This window comes from Aquila chrysaetos, chromosome 2 (genome assembly GCF_900496995.4).
Source record: "Aquila chrysaetos chrysaetos chromosome 2, bAquChr1.4, whole genome shotgun sequence".
Classification (NCBI taxonomy): domain Eukaryota; kingdom Metazoa; phylum Chordata; class Aves; order Accipitriformes; family Accipitridae; genus Aquila; species Aquila chrysaetos.
This window is the reverse complement of record NC_044005.1, coordinates 49674944-49695269: the sequence shown is the minus strand read 5'-3', so window position 1 is coordinate 49695269 and position 20326 is coordinate 49674944. Positions and strand designations below refer to the sequence as shown.

At 41.4% G+C, this 20326-nt stretch overlaps 2 protein-coding genes across 4 annotated transcripts in view; one reads left to right on the top strand and one right to left on the bottom strand.

Annotated features, from left to right (window-relative positions):
• Window positions 1-7717: 7717 nt before the first annotated feature.
• RAG2 (recombination activating 2) lies at window positions 7718-9742 on the bottom strand. The gene is given in 2 exon segments (XM_029999376.1): window positions 7718-9513; window positions 9515-9742. Coding segments are annotated over 2 exon segments (1608 nt in total). The 3' UTR covers window positions 7718-8133.
• A 239-nt stretch (window positions 9743-9981) lies between these two features.
• The window catches only part of IFTAP (intraflagellar transport associated protein), a 67267-nt gene continuing 56922 nt past the window's right edge, over window positions 9982-20326 (top strand). For 2 of the 3 annotated variants that reach the window (XM_029998242.2, XM_029998216.2), the window contains exon 1: window positions 9987-10117. The gene's annotated coding sequence lies outside the window, so the exon portion shown is untranslated. Of the gene's footprint in view, window positions 10118-20326 lie in introns of all 3 variants that reach the window. The other variant, XM_029998252.1, reaches the window with a different exon arrangement.

Below are 20326 nucleotides of genomic sequence, written 5' to 3'. Positions count from 1 at the left end.
TTGTACTTGTTCTCCTAAATCAGGATTTACAGTGCCTTGTGTTTATCTCACTATACAACATACATTCCAGCTCTGCTGTGTAGCTTGTTGCTTCACGGGCATTTTAGATTTCTGTGGTAACTTCAGTATATAGTATAATTTTTATTAGTAGAGTTTTATTGGGTGAATTCCTGGCCTCACTGAAGTCACCAGTAAATCATCATTAATACCAGCAGGCCCACAGTTTCACCAAGTGACTTTAGTCGCAGCAGACCCATTTCTCAGGCGATGGATATTACCTTGATCAGACACATGCCACTGTTCTGATCTTCTCTATTAGGATATTCCACTGACTGCTGCTGATTTGCTCCCACTGTATCTGACACCGAGCGTTTTCACACCTGGAATACACCACACTCACAGTCTCATTTTTCTAATCTGTAAAAGAGGAATGATATTTATTAACCTCAGAGATAGCTGGCATACAAGATTAGTTAAAAAGCAATGAACTGTCTTGAAATTACTGCATACTATATTTTACATTATTACAGCAATGTTTAGTTGGCATTCCTGTGTACTATATTAGATGAAACACTTTGTTGGTGGTATTTGCCTTTCTGAAGTGGTATTTAGTATATTCATATATTAAAATTATGTGAATTTCTTTCAATGACATATTCATGAAATATACTCGAAAATACCTGAGATGCCCTGAAATCATCTAGCCTTTCAGATTTGCACCTGTAGCTAGGGCATTACTGTGTTCAGAGTAGTATTTCTGAAACAAGATTAAATGCAGAAACAATCAAAGCATGGATCTAAAAGAATCCGCTTTTTGTTTTTGTTTTGATGTGGCAGAAGTTGGTTTGTGAGTGTAAGTGAATCACAAACTTAAAGAATTAATGGTCTGAGGTTTGTTTAGTAGTATCTTGTTCATGTTATTTACTATATCTTTGAGGGTCTGGTATTTACCATTTATGGACAATGAAAAAATAGAGTTAAGTGTTAGTAATTAGCACAAATATTTGCGTTATTCTGATTATGTCTTTCTTTTGATTTTATTAACTAAAATACTATTTTTTAAAGTATTCTGTAATTTAGGATTTTGTTTTAATATGGTTTCTTTAAATATAGTTTAACTTTATGTCAAAATTTACACTTGGAAATAATGCCTTTTACTTAAAACATTTACTTTTCTAAGCAGTCATAAGGACTACAGCATCTTTTTTATGGTGTACCATGTACAGCTGCACCTACTGAGTGTTTCTAGATTAATTTTTTTTTTTCAATTCTTTGAATAAAACAAGTATTTCCCATAGAGCATAAATACCAGGTTTAGATTAAGGATCATTCTTTACCAATAAATGCAGACAACAAGTAGAGCTCTTTCCCAGGGAGTATAAAAATCAGGAATAAAGAGCATCCTTTAGCAGTAAATGCAGATATAGTCTGCATTTTTGGTTGGCATATATTTCATCATGCAAATAGTTGCACGCTTTTCTTTTTTTCTTTGTATGTATATTTGGGACAACTGTATTACCTTATGTTTTATCCTTGACTCTGCTTGAATAACCTAGGGCCTAGTTTAACAATCTTGACTCAGCTCATGGTGATTTTCCCTCCATTTAAGTGGTATATAACAGTTTTTGTTGCCTTTTGCACAGGAGTGAATTTCACTCCCAAGTAATCTGGACGCATTCATTGCAATGCATATGTGCCACTGGAGTGACAGACCAGACTGTGTTCATTTTGCACATGTAATTTCAGTGACTCCGCTAACATTTTCAAATTCCAAATTCACTTTAATAAGCTTCTGATGTAACAGCCAGTGATTTGTCTCACTGCCTTCAAAAGGGTTGAGTAAGTTTTATCCATATAAGTATGATTTCTCAAGACGAGGCTTATATCCTGGCGTAACTTGTCAGACTGAACAGAACCTGGGCGGGGACAGAGACTACAGTGGCATGTGAAAGTATTCTTTTGTGAAATATTATTAAGCCATCAAGACACTTTTCACATTCTACCAGCTCTGGGCACGATAGCTGACACAGAGAACTACTACAATTTTTTTTTTTCTTTTCTTTTCTTTCGACTTGCATCTAGTTTAATCTTCTTATTCCCCATTGTTGACAACTTCTGTAAATCAAGAGACTCTCTTTGAGAGTTTTGAACTCATTAAAACAAACAGCACTGAAAGGGTAGGTACCTGCAAGTGAAGCTTTTGTAAACAGGGATAAAATAACAATGCTGCATGCGCACAGCCATGCATCGGAAGGCAAACAAATTCTGATTGCAGACAGGTGCATCATTTGGTTACGCAGACTATTGTTAAGCTTTTTGATTTTGAAGAGGCTTTAGAAAAATGGAGACACTTTTATTCATGGTACTCTTTCAAACCTTCACATTTTCTTTTTTACGTTAATACTTGGTACAAATCCTTCAGTAATTCATGGTAAATAATTTCCTTCTGAAATTGTATTGACTGTAGTTTTTATACAATCACATTATGCATCTTGTTTTGTTTGGTCTTATTCAAGGGCTTCGTATGGTGAATTGGCATGTTATGAAATGATGTGAACTATGTTAGAAGCCATGATTCTGGCCTCATGTATTTTTTTCCTCACAGGAATAATTCTATTGACTTTAAGCAAATCAGCTTAGACTTTTAGTCAGGTAGTTCAGAAACAAATTCTAGATATTTACAGCACCCTAATTTCTGACTACACTGAGTTCTGTGCTTTGTCTCACCGCACGGCTTCATAATGTTACCTTTTCTTACTGTATTACAGTTTCTTAATTAATGAAACCTGTTTAAAATAAAGGTCTTATCAATATTTAAGTTTCCGGCTTTGTATTTCTTACCTGTTTTTCAATTATGCATATAATTTCATGGTAACAGTCTTACTTCTCATTCAAATTGTGGATGCTTTTCATATTTAGGCTGTTCTAATACCCAGAGACAGCTGTGATTCCAGCCTTGTTCTGGAAGTCACTAAATTAACACAGATGAATATTACTCTGTGAGTCTCAGCAGTCCTTTCAGCACCTTTCCTCACAGGCAACTGTTTGACAGAAAACTAAACTGATTTAAAAACAGTTTTATTTAGTCTGTAAATGGCTTTTGCTTCATTTACAAATACCATCCCAGTGTTTGTTTAAAACCAGCCTCACACTGTTATGTCCATGCTAATATGTTAAGCCTCTTTACTGGTTTCCGTGCACCCTTTGCATCAAATTTTGGCTCCTCGTCATAGACTGAGCTGCAAAGATTAGTTCCAATCTACCTTTCAGTTCATGAATTGTAGCTTCCCTTTATTCCACTTCAGAAAATCTTTCTTTCTTCCCTGCAATGATATCTCAGGGTCAAATGACTTATGTAAACCAACTGGTTTGGGTGGAATTAATGATGAGCAAATTGAGCTACCTGATTTCCTTGTGCAATCAGGTAATTAGACATCTAATTTCTGGACTTTATATCACCAACTTAGTTCTTTCATCTGACCTTGAATAAAAAATGTTGGATGGAAAAAACAGAACCCATATAAAACAAAAAAAACAAGCCTCAGAGAGTTTCCAGGTAAATTAGGGTGATTTAACCCCTTTATTCCTAAACCTGTAATAACTGACTGAATTTTACTTTTCATGTATTCCTATTAGAATCGGGATCAGATGAAGAATAATGAGGCCTGTCACCACTCTTCTTCAGAGTACTGTTTTAGGTGACTGAATATGGCACAATTTTCAAACAGCTGACCGGCTGCAACTCCTAAGCGTGGGAGCTTTTCTACCTTCTGCATCCAACTTAATATTATCCATAATACAAAAGGACACATTAGAAGGGATTTAATTAGCACCTTTTCTAGCAGCATCGAGAGAGAGGTCAAGAGGTGTATTTTCAATGCCCAGCTCTTTCTCTGAAGGTGGGCATTCTGATCCAGTGGATGAGGAAATTCACAATAACAGCCACCTGAAGGAGGTCCTGCACACCTGTGGTAGTGGCCAGTGCCCTGTTCTTGAGAAATCAGAAGGTTTATAAGGTTACTGCCTTGTTTTTTTTAATGAAAAAATGAGCTTCGGTGTCACGATTTTCAAAGGTCAAGTAGAGGCACCAGATTAGAGTTTGATTTTCAGGGGCTGTTGCTGAAGCCCTTCCCAGAAGTTAGTCTTGTTTGAAATGGGATAGGGTAGGAAATCAAATACGGAGGGAGCTATAGCTACCAATCATGAAAAAAAAAGGTGTCAGACAGCCCTTCTGTCTTTAGTACATTAAGTCTAGCAGTAAATAACTTTACAGATTCCTTTTCAATCTGAATTCAATCTTTTCCTTTTGCTTTGGGCTCCCAGTTACATTATTTCCACTCCTTTCAATGGTCTATTGGTGCAATGAGTCACTCTGAACTATGACGCATGTTTTAGTGCTACCACTAAAGTTTGTGCTGTGCCTTTCCTGTAGATTAATCAGGTACTTCAGGGTCCAAGCACCTTTCAATAGCAGTAAAATCCATATATTATTCTTGTAAAAGCTGATAATAACAACGTAGTGTTACTAAAATGTGTCTGGGAACCATGACACTGCTTGTTGTGGTTACAAAACACACAGGTCAGTTGGATGCAGATACAATAGAGGTTTATTTCTGCACTCAAATCTACTTCATTTTATCTTCTAATTCTAACCTGCCTGAGGAAGAAACGTCTTGTATTGATTAGCTGGTTTTGAAGACAATCAATGCTCTAACAAGTACATGACTCAAAAGTGCCATCAGAATTATCAAGGAATTAAGTACTTTCTGCAGTCTTGAATGCTATGTCAAGTGTCTTCTTTACAGGCTGACTGATATTCATATATCTCTTTACGTTTGAGTCCTCTGGAATATTATATTGCTTTAGTTATGACTTCCTCTTCCCGTGGTGACCACAGTCACTGAGCTGTGATTTAATGCTGCTTGTACTGCCCTTCACTGTGAGGCTGGGACATGGTTTGACCAAGCAATTTCTCCCTCCTACTCAAATAAACCATAGATTTTAAAAAAGCACAGCTCCAACATACAATACACTAATGTTATGGGCCTGATGAGGAATATCGTAAAGTCTGACTGTGAATTGCTTTTTTCATAGCCACAGTCTTAAAGTAAAGAACAACAGCTCAGGGAAGAATTGGAAGGGGCCTCAGTGTGTGCTTGTGCTTGCCACACGCTGAGCGAACCTGCACTCACCTCCCGGGGGCTCAGGGAGTCACTGCAGGTGCAGGAGTTAGTTCTGGAAATTCAGAGATGCTCCCAACATACTGCAGTCACACCGCCAGGCTTTATCTCGGGCTGAACGTCACTTCTGCTACCCCAATGTTGAGCTTTCCCTTTGGAAAATGTTTCCATCCTTTTATTTGTCTGCACTAGGGTCGTGGTTTAACCCCAGCCAGCAAACTAAGCACCACGCAGCCGCTCACTCACTTCCCCCCCAATACCCAGTGGGATGGGGGAGAAAATTGGGAAAAGAACTAAAACTCGTGGGTTGAGATAAGAACGGTTTAACAGAACAGAAAAGAAGAAGCTAATAATGATAAAGATAACACTAATAAAATGACAACAGTAATAATAAAAGGATTGGAATATACAAATGATGCGCAGTGCAATTGCTCACCACCCGCCGATTGACGCCCAGTTAGTCCCCGAGCGACGATCCCCCTACCCCACTCCCCCCAGTTCATATACTGGGCATGACGTCATATGGTATGGAATACCCCGTTGGCCAGTTTGGGTCAGGTGCCCTGGCTGTGTTCCCTCCCAACTTCTTGTGCCCCTCCAGCTTTCTGGCTGGCTGGGCATGAGAAGCTGAAAAATCCTGGACTTTAGACTAAACACTACTTAGCAACAACTGAAAACATCAGTGTTATCAATATTCTTCTCATACCTAGCTCAAAAACATAGCACCTACCAGCTACTAGGAAGACAATTAACCCTATCCCAGCTGAAACCAGGACAGCTAGCAGACAAATTTGTCAGACAATGTGGGGTCTGAGGAATTGGAGATAATGACAGTAACTGGAAGAGGTAACAGGCAAAAACTCGGACTGGACATTGCCAGGGAGTTCAATAATTGTGGGAGTTTTTGTTGTTGTAAAATGGCGAAGGGACGAGACGTGGGGTTTTGCTGTGTAAGTATACTGTCCTCTTTGCTGGTGTTGTGATGATGTGGCTTTAATTTTGGTGTGGACTTTTTTTTGGCTGATGTAAATGAAGTCTACGAAGAGTGCATGATGAATGTACATTTGAATGACAGTTAGCTGAGTAAGACTTATGACTAACCTACAAAAGGGGATGTTGACTATTGAATGTCACCAGTTTGAAGGGACTTTACATGGGCATAATATTATTTCTTGGAAAAACATATAGCACTATATACTCTGAGCTTACGTAAAGTAGCATGACAAAGGAAACAGGAAGCTGGCATTGAAATCTATGAATTCATACCAATATCAGAGTGGTGAGAGGAGAGTCAGGGTGATAATACTTCCCATTTACAAGCTCTATCCCAGCTATAACCTCCCTCAGCACATGAAAGGGTTGGAAACGGAAACTTTGTATGGTTGCTCTTTACTTTGCTCTGCTGTTGACTTGAGTCATGAAGGTTTTAAGGGACTACTGAGCATACACGTCTGTGTTGATAGGAATACTGTACTACAGATGCTGCTTTGTAAAGGAGCGGCTGCTCAGGGTCTGCACATAGTGATCAAATGGCTGACAGCTGCTCCCGTTTTTCTTTTTTATTCAGGGGTCCAGCATGAGAGCTGGACTGTGAATACTGAGCTATTATTGTTGGCTCACAAATGTTGAGCTGATGGTATTGATTTTTTGAAAAGATGTTTGGAGCAGTAATAAAAATAAAAAATAAAGTCAAGAATGATGAGGCTTTACAAATAGCCAATAAAAGAATCCACAAAAAACTTAGTAAACTCTTGGGCTATTCAACCTTGACAATGTCCTTTTCAATCTGAATCCAATCTTCTCCCCGTGCTTTGAGCAGCCAGCTGCATTTGTTTCCACCCTCACAATGCTCCACTGTCTCAATTGAGTCACTCTGAGCGACAGCTTGCACTTCTAAGCTTTCACACTCTACACAGTCACCCTGGGAGAGCAGAGAAAGAAATGCATAGTGGAGGACTTGGAGTAAATGATAAAAGTCCTGTTCATCAGAAGGAACTTCTTCTGAAGGCAATGGGAGCTCACAGCATGGGGTGGCTGTGAAGCTAGACCCCTTATCCGACTTCAGATGGACCTCCCAAGCACACATGCCATCCTTTCGTAGACTTTGGGATTTACAGTGTTTGATTTACCCCGTGAGTAGGTGAAAAAAATGCACTCATTTTTATTATAAACTTTATTAGCTCACTGGAGTTTAAAAAATACAAATACAAAGCAGTTGTTGAGCACGGTGGTTTAAAAAAAACAGTTTGATTTTTACTATGAGATGATATTCCACAACTGTAGCCAAAACTGACATATAATCATGCAATACCTCTCAAAATAAAAAATTAATTATCCAGAATTAAATGCTCTGTATGTAAGCTTTCCGTAATGGAAGTCCCTGAGGAAAACTGACCCTCAGTGTCTGAATATTTCATTATTTCTGACACAAGGGACTTAAGCCACCACTTTAGTTTAAAACCAGAGTAATTAGTCTAATCTTATTTCATTACACCAACATAAAATTGGAGTAATGCAGCTATAAATCAGGCCAAATATTTCTAGAACTACTCACTAAGATAAAAAATTAAAATGGGTAATATAAAGTTCTTTATGGACAGCACTGAGTACATGGGATAATGTCTTATCCTACCAGCAGTTCCATTAAACTCACTGGGGATAACCAGGGAGTAAGTTATAGCATAAAATACGGCACACAGTTACCACTATCTGGCTGTGCATTTGCACAGTGCCCTCTATGATGGGGTTCCTATCCGGGCATTACAAAAATACACGTAAAAGACAAAATAAATTCATGAGCTTTGAAAAGTAGCTGAAATATCGAGATAACTGAAATCAATTAAGTAAAAAGATCTCTTTGAGCTCCAATAACCCATTCTGCTTCAACCATTACTAGCTGTCTTTGACCGTGATTTCATTTCCTCCCAGGTGAATACAAATCAGCAGTGTAAATCTATTCAAACAACCTCCGAAGAAAGGACTTTTTCGCTGGCGTTGTTAACTTCATGGTTGTCTTTTTACGCAATGGTTTCATGGGTTGCTTTTTCAGGTGCACCACCTTTTTGGGCGTTTGTAGCCCTTTATTAAGGTCAACGTGCTCGTTGCAGAAGTACTTGACATTTGCTTCTGAGAGACGTAGGAGCATGCTCTCTGAGAGATCCATACATTGCGCGTGGACCCAGTGGCCAGCCCCACTGGAGCACAGGATCATTGCAGGCTTGTTGAGCTCTGTTGAATAGAAAGGGACCCAGGTGTTAATGTCAATATTGCAACTGGCAGAGCAGGTGATCCAGTAGCCTGTTTCTGATTCATCTTCTTCATCATCTTCATTGTAAGTGTCAGTATCATCAACATCAAAACTATTGGCTTCAGCACTAAAACAAAACTCTTCCGAATCTTCAAATGGAGTGGAGTCTCCAGGGTCTTCGGTCGAGGTCTGACTGGAAATTTGTGCCGTCAGTTCTTCCTCCTGGTCCTCTTCTGCTCCTTTGCATCTCAAAATGTAGAAGTAGTTTGCATCTGAGATTAACTGTTTGTTGGCTCCTGGAATGCCCAGCAATACAGACCCTCTACCCATATCACAGCCAAACCACATCCTGCAGTGTTTAATATCTGGTGTCCAGTCCGGGCTCGCCCTTTCGACAATCTCTATCTTACTATCTTCCAGAACTATGGTGTTACACACCAACCGTTTCTGGTTGTCAGACTCGTAGCCCCCGACAAGGACAAATTCGGAATCACTGGTTTGAGTCACTATAGCACTTGACACAGATATCCCCCCTGGCAAAATGGTGCAGGTCACAGCTGGGCTGCCCAGTGGGAGATCAACTTTTAGCTTGTACAAGCTGGGGGACCTCGTGTTATTTTGAAGCGAATGGCCTCCCAAAATGTAGATTGTATCATTTCTGGCAACTGAAACGTGGAAAGCTAGTCCGTCTTGAAGCTCTGGAAGTATGTATGATGTACAGCATCCAAACTCAAAATCAACGAGAAACACAGATGGCAAACAGTCAACTACGCTGTTCCATTTTTCAGTGGTTCTTTGTGCAAGAGGAGTATATGCTCTCCCTCCAAATATAACGCTCATGCTTTTTCCCCGGCTATGAACTACGTTAATTGTATGCCCATATCTAGCTTCAGGGACATCTCCACCCAGGTCTTTCTCAACGCATTGCAACGTGGTTTTCTTGCTATTTTTGCTGACCAGACTCATAACATAAATCTTATCAGAAAGGTCATTGTTAGGTGTTTTCCCGCCATGGATGATATACTGGTACTCATCAGACTCCGCATTGCCTCTGAGCGTGCAAAGAGCAGGGTAGCGGAGGGGGGGGGAGGTAACAGGAGTCTTTAGAGAAGAAGGCAGGTTTCATTTTGAGTTCATTCTGCTTTATATCGAGGAGGAAAACACCAGTGGGACAGGATCTCTTTGGCCATCCTTTCTGCCCAAAAAAGAAAACATGCCCCTCAAAATTCAGGAGAGAGAAGCCTGGCTGAAGCAAGGACGAATTACTGATGGCCGATGCCACCTGCAGCGACATTTTGTTTGGCGACTGGGCCATACCGTGGTCAATACCTGAGGGAAAAAAAAAAACCCACAGAAGGAACACATGAAACATGCCTTAGACCCTGCGAGAGTCGTTCAACAGCACTGGAAGAAATCGTATTAAAGCTGCGCTTCACGCTTTGAGAGCCAAGAATCAAGCGAGAGCCGCGCAGCACTTCGGCGGGATTCGGTACGGCCTGCGGCCCGTTAAGCCCCTCGAACCCCAACCTTGGGGTGTGCGGCAACGCTCCCATGGAAACGGCGGCCCCGCGGCCTGCTGGGGCCGGTAGTTCCCGCTTGGGGCCTGGGCCCGGCACGGCCCGGCCGCCGCTCGGCTAAGTCCGCGGGCGTGAGGGAGCGGGACCGGAGGGGTTTAGCGGGCAGGCGGCGGGTGAGTGGGGCCGCGGGGCCGGCAGCGGGCGGCTCTCCTGCCGGTGGGATTCGGCCGCGGGACGCCCGGGAGCGGAGGGATGACAGAGATCGCCCCGTTTCTCGCCTCGGCGGCGCCGGGCCGGTGCCGCAGGGCCGCCTCAGCGGGCGCCAGGGCATCGGCGGAGCGGGGCCGCGGGTGTCCCGGCCCCGGCGAGGGCCTGCCGGCGGGCGGGCCGCCTGCCTGCGCCTCGCTCCGTGCCTGCCGGCCGTGTGCCCGGGGCGGGGGGGGGGGGGCTCGCCGGCTGCCCGAGACCGGCACCCCGCTGGTGGGGCGGGGGGGAGCTCCCCCGCCGTGCAGGCCGGCCGGGCCCGGCCTCTGGCCGGGACCGTGCTGCCGGTGAGCTGAAGTAAGTGCGTGCGCGGCCGGCCGCAGGCTTCAGGGGAAGGTTTCGCAGGTTTACAAGGAGAAGATCCAGCTTTGCTGAAGGCGTGCGGGAGCGGGGGGCGGCCGGCTGTGTTCTACCCGGGCAGGTATCGCCGCAGTGGCAGAGGCAGAAGCCGTTCGGGCCGGGGCGAATCCCCCGCGCTTGTGCTGAACAGCCCGCTCGGGGTGGCTTGGGAGTCTGGCTGCTTTCATGGTGTGATCAAGTTGCTGATCTTTGCTGTTTGCTCATGCCTTCATGAGTAGGTTTCAAGGGGATACCTTTTACTTTTTTGGCCTGTTTGTTCAAAAATCTAACAGAGTTTATGTGGTCAGCCTGGATAGTAACACTGAACGAGCTTTGGAGAGCACTGACACCGGAGGGGCAAACAACTGGCCGGTTCATTGGCACTGCCCTTCGGTGACAGCAGAGTTGTGCCTTTTAGTAAATGCCCAAGGTCTCTGCCCCAGCCTTTGCATAATCCACAGAATTTAAAGGTGTGAACTAGCTTTCAAATACAGTATTGGAAAAAAAAAAAAAAAAAAAACCTCTGCGTTTTAAAATACAATTCCTTGTTCTGAAATCTTTAGGATTCCTATTTTCCTTGCCCCTGCTTTTCATTTTGCTGTAACAACAAAAACAAGGCACAGAGGGTTTCTTTTTTAAGGAAGGATTGGTATCTTCTAGTTGAGTGACAGCAAAACCTGGAGACTCCAGAACAGCATAGTGTACAGTGACAGTCACTGTAAAATCGTAGGAACTGATGACACTGACTACATTAAATTGCCATCAGTACATGTTCTCAGGCACAGTAGGAACTGTTGTACCACATTCCTGTACTGCCTGCCCACCAACTGGTACACAAACTGCTGTGCTAAAATGTGGATCTGCCATTAAATGTTTTCAGAGGGAGGTGAGCCTGGTCAGATGTGCTTAGGCCAGAGCACACAGACAGAGTAGGCATAGCCACTACTGAGTCCATTTAAAAAATAATCCATGGAATAGCTGGCTTATCTTTTTGCATGTTGTGGAATCATCCAAAGATCACGGTCAAGTTCTGTTCACTGTGTAGCCAGTCCTAAAGCCTCTGCCCTGAAGGTGGTAGTTTTTTCTACATTTAGATTCCCTTTCAGAAGTACTGCACTGTAGGTGAAGTTCAGTTACGAGTTAATTAAATTAGTGAACCCTGTTCTGAGCATGTCAGTATAGACAGGAGGTTTTGTTCTTACTACTTGCATGAAGAAAGATTGGCCAAGTTATTTACCTTTGGGTGATAGGCTAAACAGGAATCTCTGCTGCCTGTTTCTTATAGCCATTCAAAAATGGTGCTGTTAGAAGACCTTGCACTAAGTTGGATTTACTGGGTTAGATTTCCTTTGTCTCTCATATTGTGTGGTTACTTAGCTACTTTGTTTATACAAGATCTTTAGAAAAGTATGTCTTTCATACTGAAGATGCCATGAGCACATCTTTTAAGTTAGTGTTCTATATTTTGTAACACTAGTGTTCTACATTTGACTGCTTGTTTATATTTGAAGTCTACAAGAGTATTAAAAATGGCAAACAATTTAATTGAAAAATTTGCATTCATCTTATTCTTACATATACTTCAAGAATCTCCAAATATGACAATTGCTAGTGTCCACAATGTCACAAACTATTTCCCAAATATCGAGCAGTACTCCGTTCTGAAAAGCATACTATCTGAAGAGGCTGTTGCAGATACAGAGTGGAGAAAAGACCAATGAAAATGATTAAAAGTGAGATTGATAGACACACAGAACTTCCTGGTCAAATAAGTACACTTAAACACACTTCCTCCTTGTCATCCCTTAATATTTCTTGAACTTTACATAAGCAAGCAGTTCAGTAAGTAATGGAGAGAATATTTATCCTAGATTCTCTGACAGAAGTAGCTCCTTAGGCCCTTGCTGGAATTGCTTTGGCTTTCCAGATTGTTTCATGCTAATTATGGTGTGTTAATACAGTGTGGTTGATCTTTGCTGACCTCCACCTCTAACCTCCAACACCACTGATTCCTTTGGGCCAATGCTCATCTGACCCTCAGCAGATTCAGGGAGCCCAAAAGGTAGAAATCTAACCTTATAACCAGAAAATTTAAAGGTTTTTTGTGGCTGTATGCTCAAAACCATGTCACTGTGGAGTCGGATTAGCATTAGTGGCAGTGTGGAGGGAAACAGACAAATGCCTTTGTTGTGGTAGAGCACAAGATAGAGGGGAACAGACACTGCAAGAAGTAAAGATGGATAAATAGAGAAGGGTGGAGTTACATAAACAATTACCAGTTATGGTGACTTCAGTCATGCTTCATCATATTTGGTATTTTTATAAAAGGTGAAGCTCCAAGCATTATACAAATAGGTGAGAATCTCAGCATTACCTTTATAACCCCTGTATTTGAGAAGCGAACTGTAGAGATCTGAGCTAGAAGCTAAGCTAACAGAAAGAAGAAAACAAGTATTCTCCCCTATTTTGTTTTAAAACCAAACATGATTTTGAGCTGGTTTTTTTTCAGTTAATAGTTGTTTGTGTGACAAGAATAGATTACAAGGAATTCAGATTTAGATAGATTCATTGGGAAATTTATTTACAGAAGGATCAAATGAGGAGAGAAGGTGCTTTTTAAAAGCACTAGCCAATGTAATTTAAAATGTGCTTAGTCTGGAAATAGATGAACGTAGTTACAATTTCGTATGTGGGGTATTATTTCAGAAACTGTATTAAGCATTCACTGAGAAGTATAGGATGAATGTGTTTTAGAAACGAGGGGTAGGATTCAAGCACCTACACATCAGGTGACGTTTCATATGCCTTTGGATATTGTTCTTGTCTTCCAGATTCTGCTATGGAAGGCGACAAGTCTGCCACAGGTCCTGTGTCCTAGGTCCTAGTAAATCTAGGGTTTATAAAATATCACTACATTACTATGTTTAGGCACTGAGTCACTCCTAAACTGTGTTTACTACTTTTTGTTCTCTTTGACCCTATGTAGTAATTGTTCGTTCACATATGTGCTGTGCCTGTTACCCGATTAGGCAACGAAAACGTTTTAAACAGGAGAACAATGAATAATCAGTACTGTTGTTTAGTGTGACGTTTTGTATTAATATTTGTCAACATGAAAAAATACCAAATTCATAATAATTTCACAGTAATTTGAATGGTACCAAATAATGAACGATTTGATCTTATGAATTGTAGCAAACCCAAAGCACTGTTCATTTACACAAAGATAAGGTATTTGAACAGCACCGATTGGACACTGAGAGAATGGATTGCAGGATAGCATGGAGTCTAAGCTGGTAAATGCTCATTGCTGATCATTAAATTCTGTCATTAGTTTGCAATTATTTTTAACTTGGCACGAACACAGATATCTACAGTAGAATTAAATTTATTTTGCAATATTGTATATTGTTTTTTTTTCCTCTGACTGATCTGCAGGGTCTTCCTTTGCAAAATGAAAAAGCATACCCCTGAAAAGCAAGTGCTGTTGCCAAATTCTTCACAATCAAAATCATATCCAGACACTCATAGAGCTTTGAAGTCCTCCATAAACAGTCTTAAGGAAGGAAATCTTTATATAGTATTTCTCAAAACATTTGCTAAGTGTATCAACCAAGTTTGCTTTGGGCAAAACAATAAGTTAGACATACCTGGCTGATAGGGTTTTTTTGCGTCCTCCGAAATCTTTCTATGTAATTGGGATTCAAATGTGAACACTTTGAGGAATCTTCTCTGACAGCACAGGGGGCTTGTGGCATGGAGAGACAGCCTGATGGAGGGGAATCTATCTGCTTAATTTGCAGATGTGCTCCTGAGAATTCGGTCTACTGTGGCTAACTGGCTGTGACTGTTTTTTTTTTCTTTCCTCTCTTGTCTTCAGATGGCACAACAAGAAACCCACCAGCCTCCAGAAGATTTAACCCTTTGCAGTAGTAGAACCCTTTGCAGTCGTAGAACCCTTTGCAGAGTGACAGTAGATGTCTGTTAGTTAGATTGTGAATGTCTGCAGCATATGCTCCTTTATAGTTTAATTTTTTTACACTGCCATATGTGTCAACTTCATGATCTTTTTTGGAATTTTTCAGTGCTATTGTAATATAAAAATGTAATCTAAAGTAATTTTTGAGTTCAAAGAAAAAATAATTTCAATAGCTAGTAAAAGAAAGCAACTCCTGCTGATTGGTGTACTACTGCTTTCCCCAGGAATGCTCTGCTGCAAGGAGGTAGTGACATGGAAACAGCAAAGGAAATGACAAATTCGTGCAACCCAGTGAGTGAGGGCTGATGAAAAGTCCAATTCAAAGTCCACTGAAGTCATTAGGAATGTCTTTTTTCTACTCCAGTGGCCTTCTGATTAGACCTTAAAAGACTAATAAAACTTTGCACCCTTCTGTGGCATTTTTCATCAGTTTCACAGTGCTTTTCTCCAAGAAAAAATAATTAGACTCTGGGAAGTCCTCTGGGAACATATCCTTGCAACAGCTAGCAGTGCTGGGGCACAGAGGATACGCCACTTGCATAGCACAGAAAATAAACAGAGAAACCTGGAAAACAATTCACTCTTCATAGCTCCCTGCTTTTGTTTTCTTAGCCATACTTCACCCACTCCTGAGTTACAATATCTGCTGCACAGTGTTTTAGAAATATCTCATCTCCCATTTGAAACTGCTGTGAGAATAGAAATAGAAAGAACTTGAAATGGAATTTGATTAGTACAGCAAAGCAAACATACCGAATGTTTGTGAAAATTGTCCTGAGACGTTGAGTAACTGTAATGCAGATAGGTTGCAGTGACGTTTCTCATATGAAATACAGCAGCTCTAAGGCACTGAGCCCTGTAGCATCCATATGGCCCTATTACTTCTCTACTGAAACAAAGATAAAAGTAGTCTGTACTGCAGAGTTGAATGCTGAAGAACTTAACTTCTCCTAAATTTAGAGGGCATTCAGATCACATTTATTTCTGTTTTCAGTAGTGCCTAGATGATATTTGACAGCTTCTTATCCAAGTGCTTGACATAGTCTGATCCTTGTTTGCGTCTGTGATCAAAGATCTACTGGCAAAAGAGATACAAATGTTTAAGTGAAAAATCCAACCCCCTAGTTGTGTCTCATTTAATATTTTACATTCATTTTTTTCTCCTTCTGCCAGTTGACATGCCTTATCTTTAGAAATTCTTTTTCCAATTACTGTGGCTGAGAAGATGGAGAAATTAAAGTTTGTTGGCAACAGCGTATCAGTTTTGGATGAGGACATGGTCTGTCCAAGCTGGTCTTCTGTAACTGTCAGTGACAAACTGCTTTGGAGGAGCTGTAGCAAGTAGCTTCAGAAGAATGTATCTATAAGGCAGGAAAATCATGTTCAGAACTGTCCAGGTCATAGCAAGAACATCCAGGATTTGCATCCTGAATTTATTTGGCAGAGAACCCATGCGAAAATGAATAAATAGATTTTCCTTCACAACTTCTATTTTAATAACATTGACATAGGTAGTATGTTTTCAGCAGATTGCTCACTGTTATGGAAATGCTTTGTTTCGCTTGATTTTCTTCTTCTACAATTAATTACTTAAAATAATATGTGGTTTACATCTTCTTCATCCCAAATCATTCCAAATTTCATTGAGATATTTCCAGGCTTTTCGGCATATTTTCTGCCAGTAAAACACAGTCATCTCTGAGCTGGAACGTAGCTGGCTCCCCGTGGGTTGCAGGAATGCAGACCAGCTCAGCAGAGAAAGGGAAGGCTGCCTTACTCGTTTCTGTAGGGTTAGCCAGCCAGAATGCAAATATCCTGGATACTTAGCCAGGACCCATGGGCTGAAACCTGTGAAAAAATGGCACAGGGAGTCCAGCATCCTACAGTCTTCAATTTTCTGTCTCATCTAAAACCATCAGTAAACAGTATTTAATATGTGAGGGACAGGGCTTTATTCGGAGGCCTCATCTAAAATAGCTGGTTGAATCCAGCTGGGCTTTGACTATCGAATCCAGCTGGGCTTTGACTATCAAATCCAGGACGATCGCATTCCAGGGGACAGTGGCTACTGCATTTTAGAGGAGTGCTTGATGCACAGGAAACGTTACCCTTGTCATAGGCCTCCAGGTGGTCTTTAAAGGGAGCAGCTTTCTTGAAGCCATTGGAAATTCATTAAAAAAACCTTCTGATCATGTACAGGACTGACATAATAGCACTGAAATCAAACAGGATCAATGTGCTTCCTTGCAATTAAAGCCCTTAGATGTACCCCTTAAAAGCTCGTACGAGCTGGGCCTGAGAGGCACATGTTTTTGACCATCGCAAAGGTCGGCTCTGAGGCTCAGTAATGCACTTACACAAGCAGATGCAGCTCCCATCCACGCAAATTGCTGATACATTAAGTGTGTGCCCTTAAGGCCTCCTGCTGAGGGCAGTGGCAAACATTGTTGATTTAAACAGGATTAGCTGTTGCAGATCCCATTGAATTGAGAGGTGCTGCAAGGAACCTCATCTGAAAGTTTTCGTCCTTTGTAATTGAAACTTTTTCTTTTAGTTTGTTTCCGTAGTTCAGTTGACCCGCACCTGCTCGTGGCCAGAGCTTGCTGCCGTCGGGTTTGCTGCAGGAGCTCTGCCTCCCCACAGGTGGTGGGTAGCGGGGAGGAGGAGGAGGGAGAAAAGTAGGGCAAGACGGTAGAGCAGGGAGGGCTTTCTTTTGCCTTTGTACCTTTGCAGATGTCTAGACAAGAAGGGAAGAGTTGACTGTCTTCTGGAAAGTGGGTAGCCTTCCTGTGCTGCCCCACTGAAAACGTTTTATGTCTTTCTCGCAGCAGGAATTCCCAGAATCACTCCTTTCACTTGGCCCACTTTCAAAGTGGATGTTTGTTAAGGTAGTGACGACAGTCCAAAGCTAACAACAAACATTTATTAAGGGCAGGCTTGAGTTCCAGCTTTGCATGCCTCTTTGCACCATGGGGGCTGATGATCTGTACTCCAGGCTCCAGCTCTAGCGGTAGTGCGGGTGTGAGTACCCTGGTAACATCTGCTTTTGCTAGTGTGGAGGAAGCACAGCTTTCTGGGCCATTTGTGAGTGGTGTTTCTGATGAGGCTGTGCTTTCACAGTTGCATAAACGGTGATGACAGGCTGCCAAAAGGGGCAATCCTGCATCCTTCCCTTGCTCCTGCTGCATGTTGCCACTGTCCCCTTGTGCAGGCACTCATGATGGTACGGCTGTAAGGCAGATCAGAAAACTTATATTTAAAACAGAACATACGTATTTGCTCAGGCTAGTTTCAGGTTTTATATTGGTAGTTTATTTTGTCTGGCCAAGAGATGGGCTGGAATGAAAAGCCAAGGGGTGAAGAAGGAGAGAGGGTGGTGGTGGCCTTTTTGGGAGCAGCCAGCACTTAGATAGGCTTAAGTTAATTCTGACTGCAGTTGTCTGACACAGGCTTATTCCTTTTGCAAAGGTGTTACCTCATTCTTTATTGCTGTAATAATATTGTAGCAAATCCATACTCCTGTAGAGTATCCTTGACTCACTGATGTGGTAAACCGGTTGTAACACAGCAAGGAGTGATAATCAGATACTTTTCCTCCAAAGGTACTAATCCCTGTTCTTCAGATTGAGTTTACTTTAGTTGCTAACAATAAAGCACCTAAGTCACTCATTTTGTGTGTAATTTAACCAGCTATCTTGAGCAAGCTTTACACAAATATATGGGTACATACACTATTACATGGGGTGACTTCTACAATAGTGCTGTCTAGAGGGCAGATTGGGATGTTACAGTTTTTCGTGAGACAGCATGCTGTTACGTGCCTCCTGGAACAGGTTGGAGAGGAGGCTCTAATGTCCTGAATCACAGTGTGCTTTCTCATCGTCCTTAGGAGGCAGTAACCAGCTCTGGTTCTGTACTTGGTCCCTAGATAACTTACTGCACACTTAAGACTTGGCTATATGCTTGCAGTATTGCCTAACTACGTGAGGGGTCAACCCACAGAGATAATTTCTGCATTGCCTTTACCAGCCCACCCCATCACTAGTGACAGCTTTTATGTTGCTGAACTAGCCAGGCCAAGAGAATCTCCAGAATCAAGGTCTTTAGCGCAGACTGACGTGTAAAACCTTTATGGATGAGAGGTGTTACAGAAATGCTTGCTGCTTAGTTCTGTATTGTGGGTTGTAAGAGAGTAGGATTGCTTTAATGAGAGATTAGTTAGATCTGAAGTATTAAATACCCCTTTGAAAAAAGTTAGTTGTGACAGGTGTAGTTACTGTGCTAGCTCTATAGGGAAAAAAGACCAGGGATTGTCCCGTGGAAGCAGAGTATAAGATGTGAAAATAGTGTATTTGTGTTCAGTCTGATTTTTGCAGACATAGGTTATAAAATCTCAAGAACAGGTGTATCTAGTGATGTTTTCCATGAACCTATAAGTGATCTGTAAATAAACAATTCTGAATATTCTTTTTTTACTGAGAATTACTTTTGGGAGAGCAAATTCACGGTGTGGAAACCTGACTTTAACTTATGCCAGAAATACTAGTGATATATTTCTTTTTCCAGAAAAATAAAATTATGTAAGGTTTTAGTTTGTAGAGTTTGTAGAGAGGATTAGCTTATTACTCTTCCCATTTAAAAATTCAGAATCTTGATTTTTCTTTCATTGCCTATATTATATTTGAAAGAAACATAATAAAGCAGTCAAAAATGCAACATAAAACAGGACGCCTATATTCCACCACATTTTTAATTGTTTAGTAGAACTAATAACTGTGTAATTGAAGTCATGCTAATACTCACTTGACCTGCCTCTGCGATTCAATGCAGAGATTTCTGTTTTGGCTTAAACTGCTGGGAAGAAGACTGCATTTTGAGAAATAAAACTGATTTTTTACAATCTGCTGATGATCAGCAAGGCTTAATGAATGATCACCTCAAGAAACCTCATTACAGTAATTTGGATGGATGAGCAGGAGTGAAAAGCAAAAAGAAGAAAGTATAGTTGCTGCTTGAATGCATCACTTACTGATATTTGACTCTAAAACTACCCAGAGCCAGCACAGAAAAAGGATCAGATATCCTTGCCTTACTTTTCTTGAAACCTCCAAGTTACTTTGATGTCTTTTGGGACGAAGATAAGTTTTTGATTTCATTAGTAGTTACTCTCTAGCAGAACAATGCAGCCATGTAATTTGTAGAGGTGTGATTGTACCCGGTTCATAAATTGTGGGTGATTCCAATCCATTATTGTACATTTTTTTTCTTTTTTCATGGCAGTTCAAAGAAGTCCTTGCCTTGAGGCTATGAATTGGGTGATTGCTGAAGCCTTTTACCTATGTAGAACCTACTGGTTAGCTCCTTAGCAAAGGTGAGAGTCTTCTGGTCAGCCTGGTTTCAGCTGTGCACATCACAAAACTTCTGTGCAGCTGACACAGTGTGGTGTTCATTTAAGAGAGACTCAGGAATAAAGTAGGTGGGAAGCAGCAGAAACCAAAGAGGAATGAAAATGAAAAATACAAAAACCTTGATAGGTTGAGATTAATTTTCTGAACACCGCTATTGTACCATCCATCCTAACCATATGTTCACTTTCAGGGATAGTAGGTGTTCTCCAAATACCATCCTCTGTGCTTGCTTTCATTTAGGGTGGTGCAATAGCACCCTGCAGTTCTTCATAATAATCAAAAACAGGGAGGGACAGGTAGTTCTAGCTGCCAGTCTCTCCCCTCTATTGTTTGAGTGAATGGGTGTTCTTCTGACAGAACTAGGCTTTCATTAGGACCTAGCTGGTTTTTCC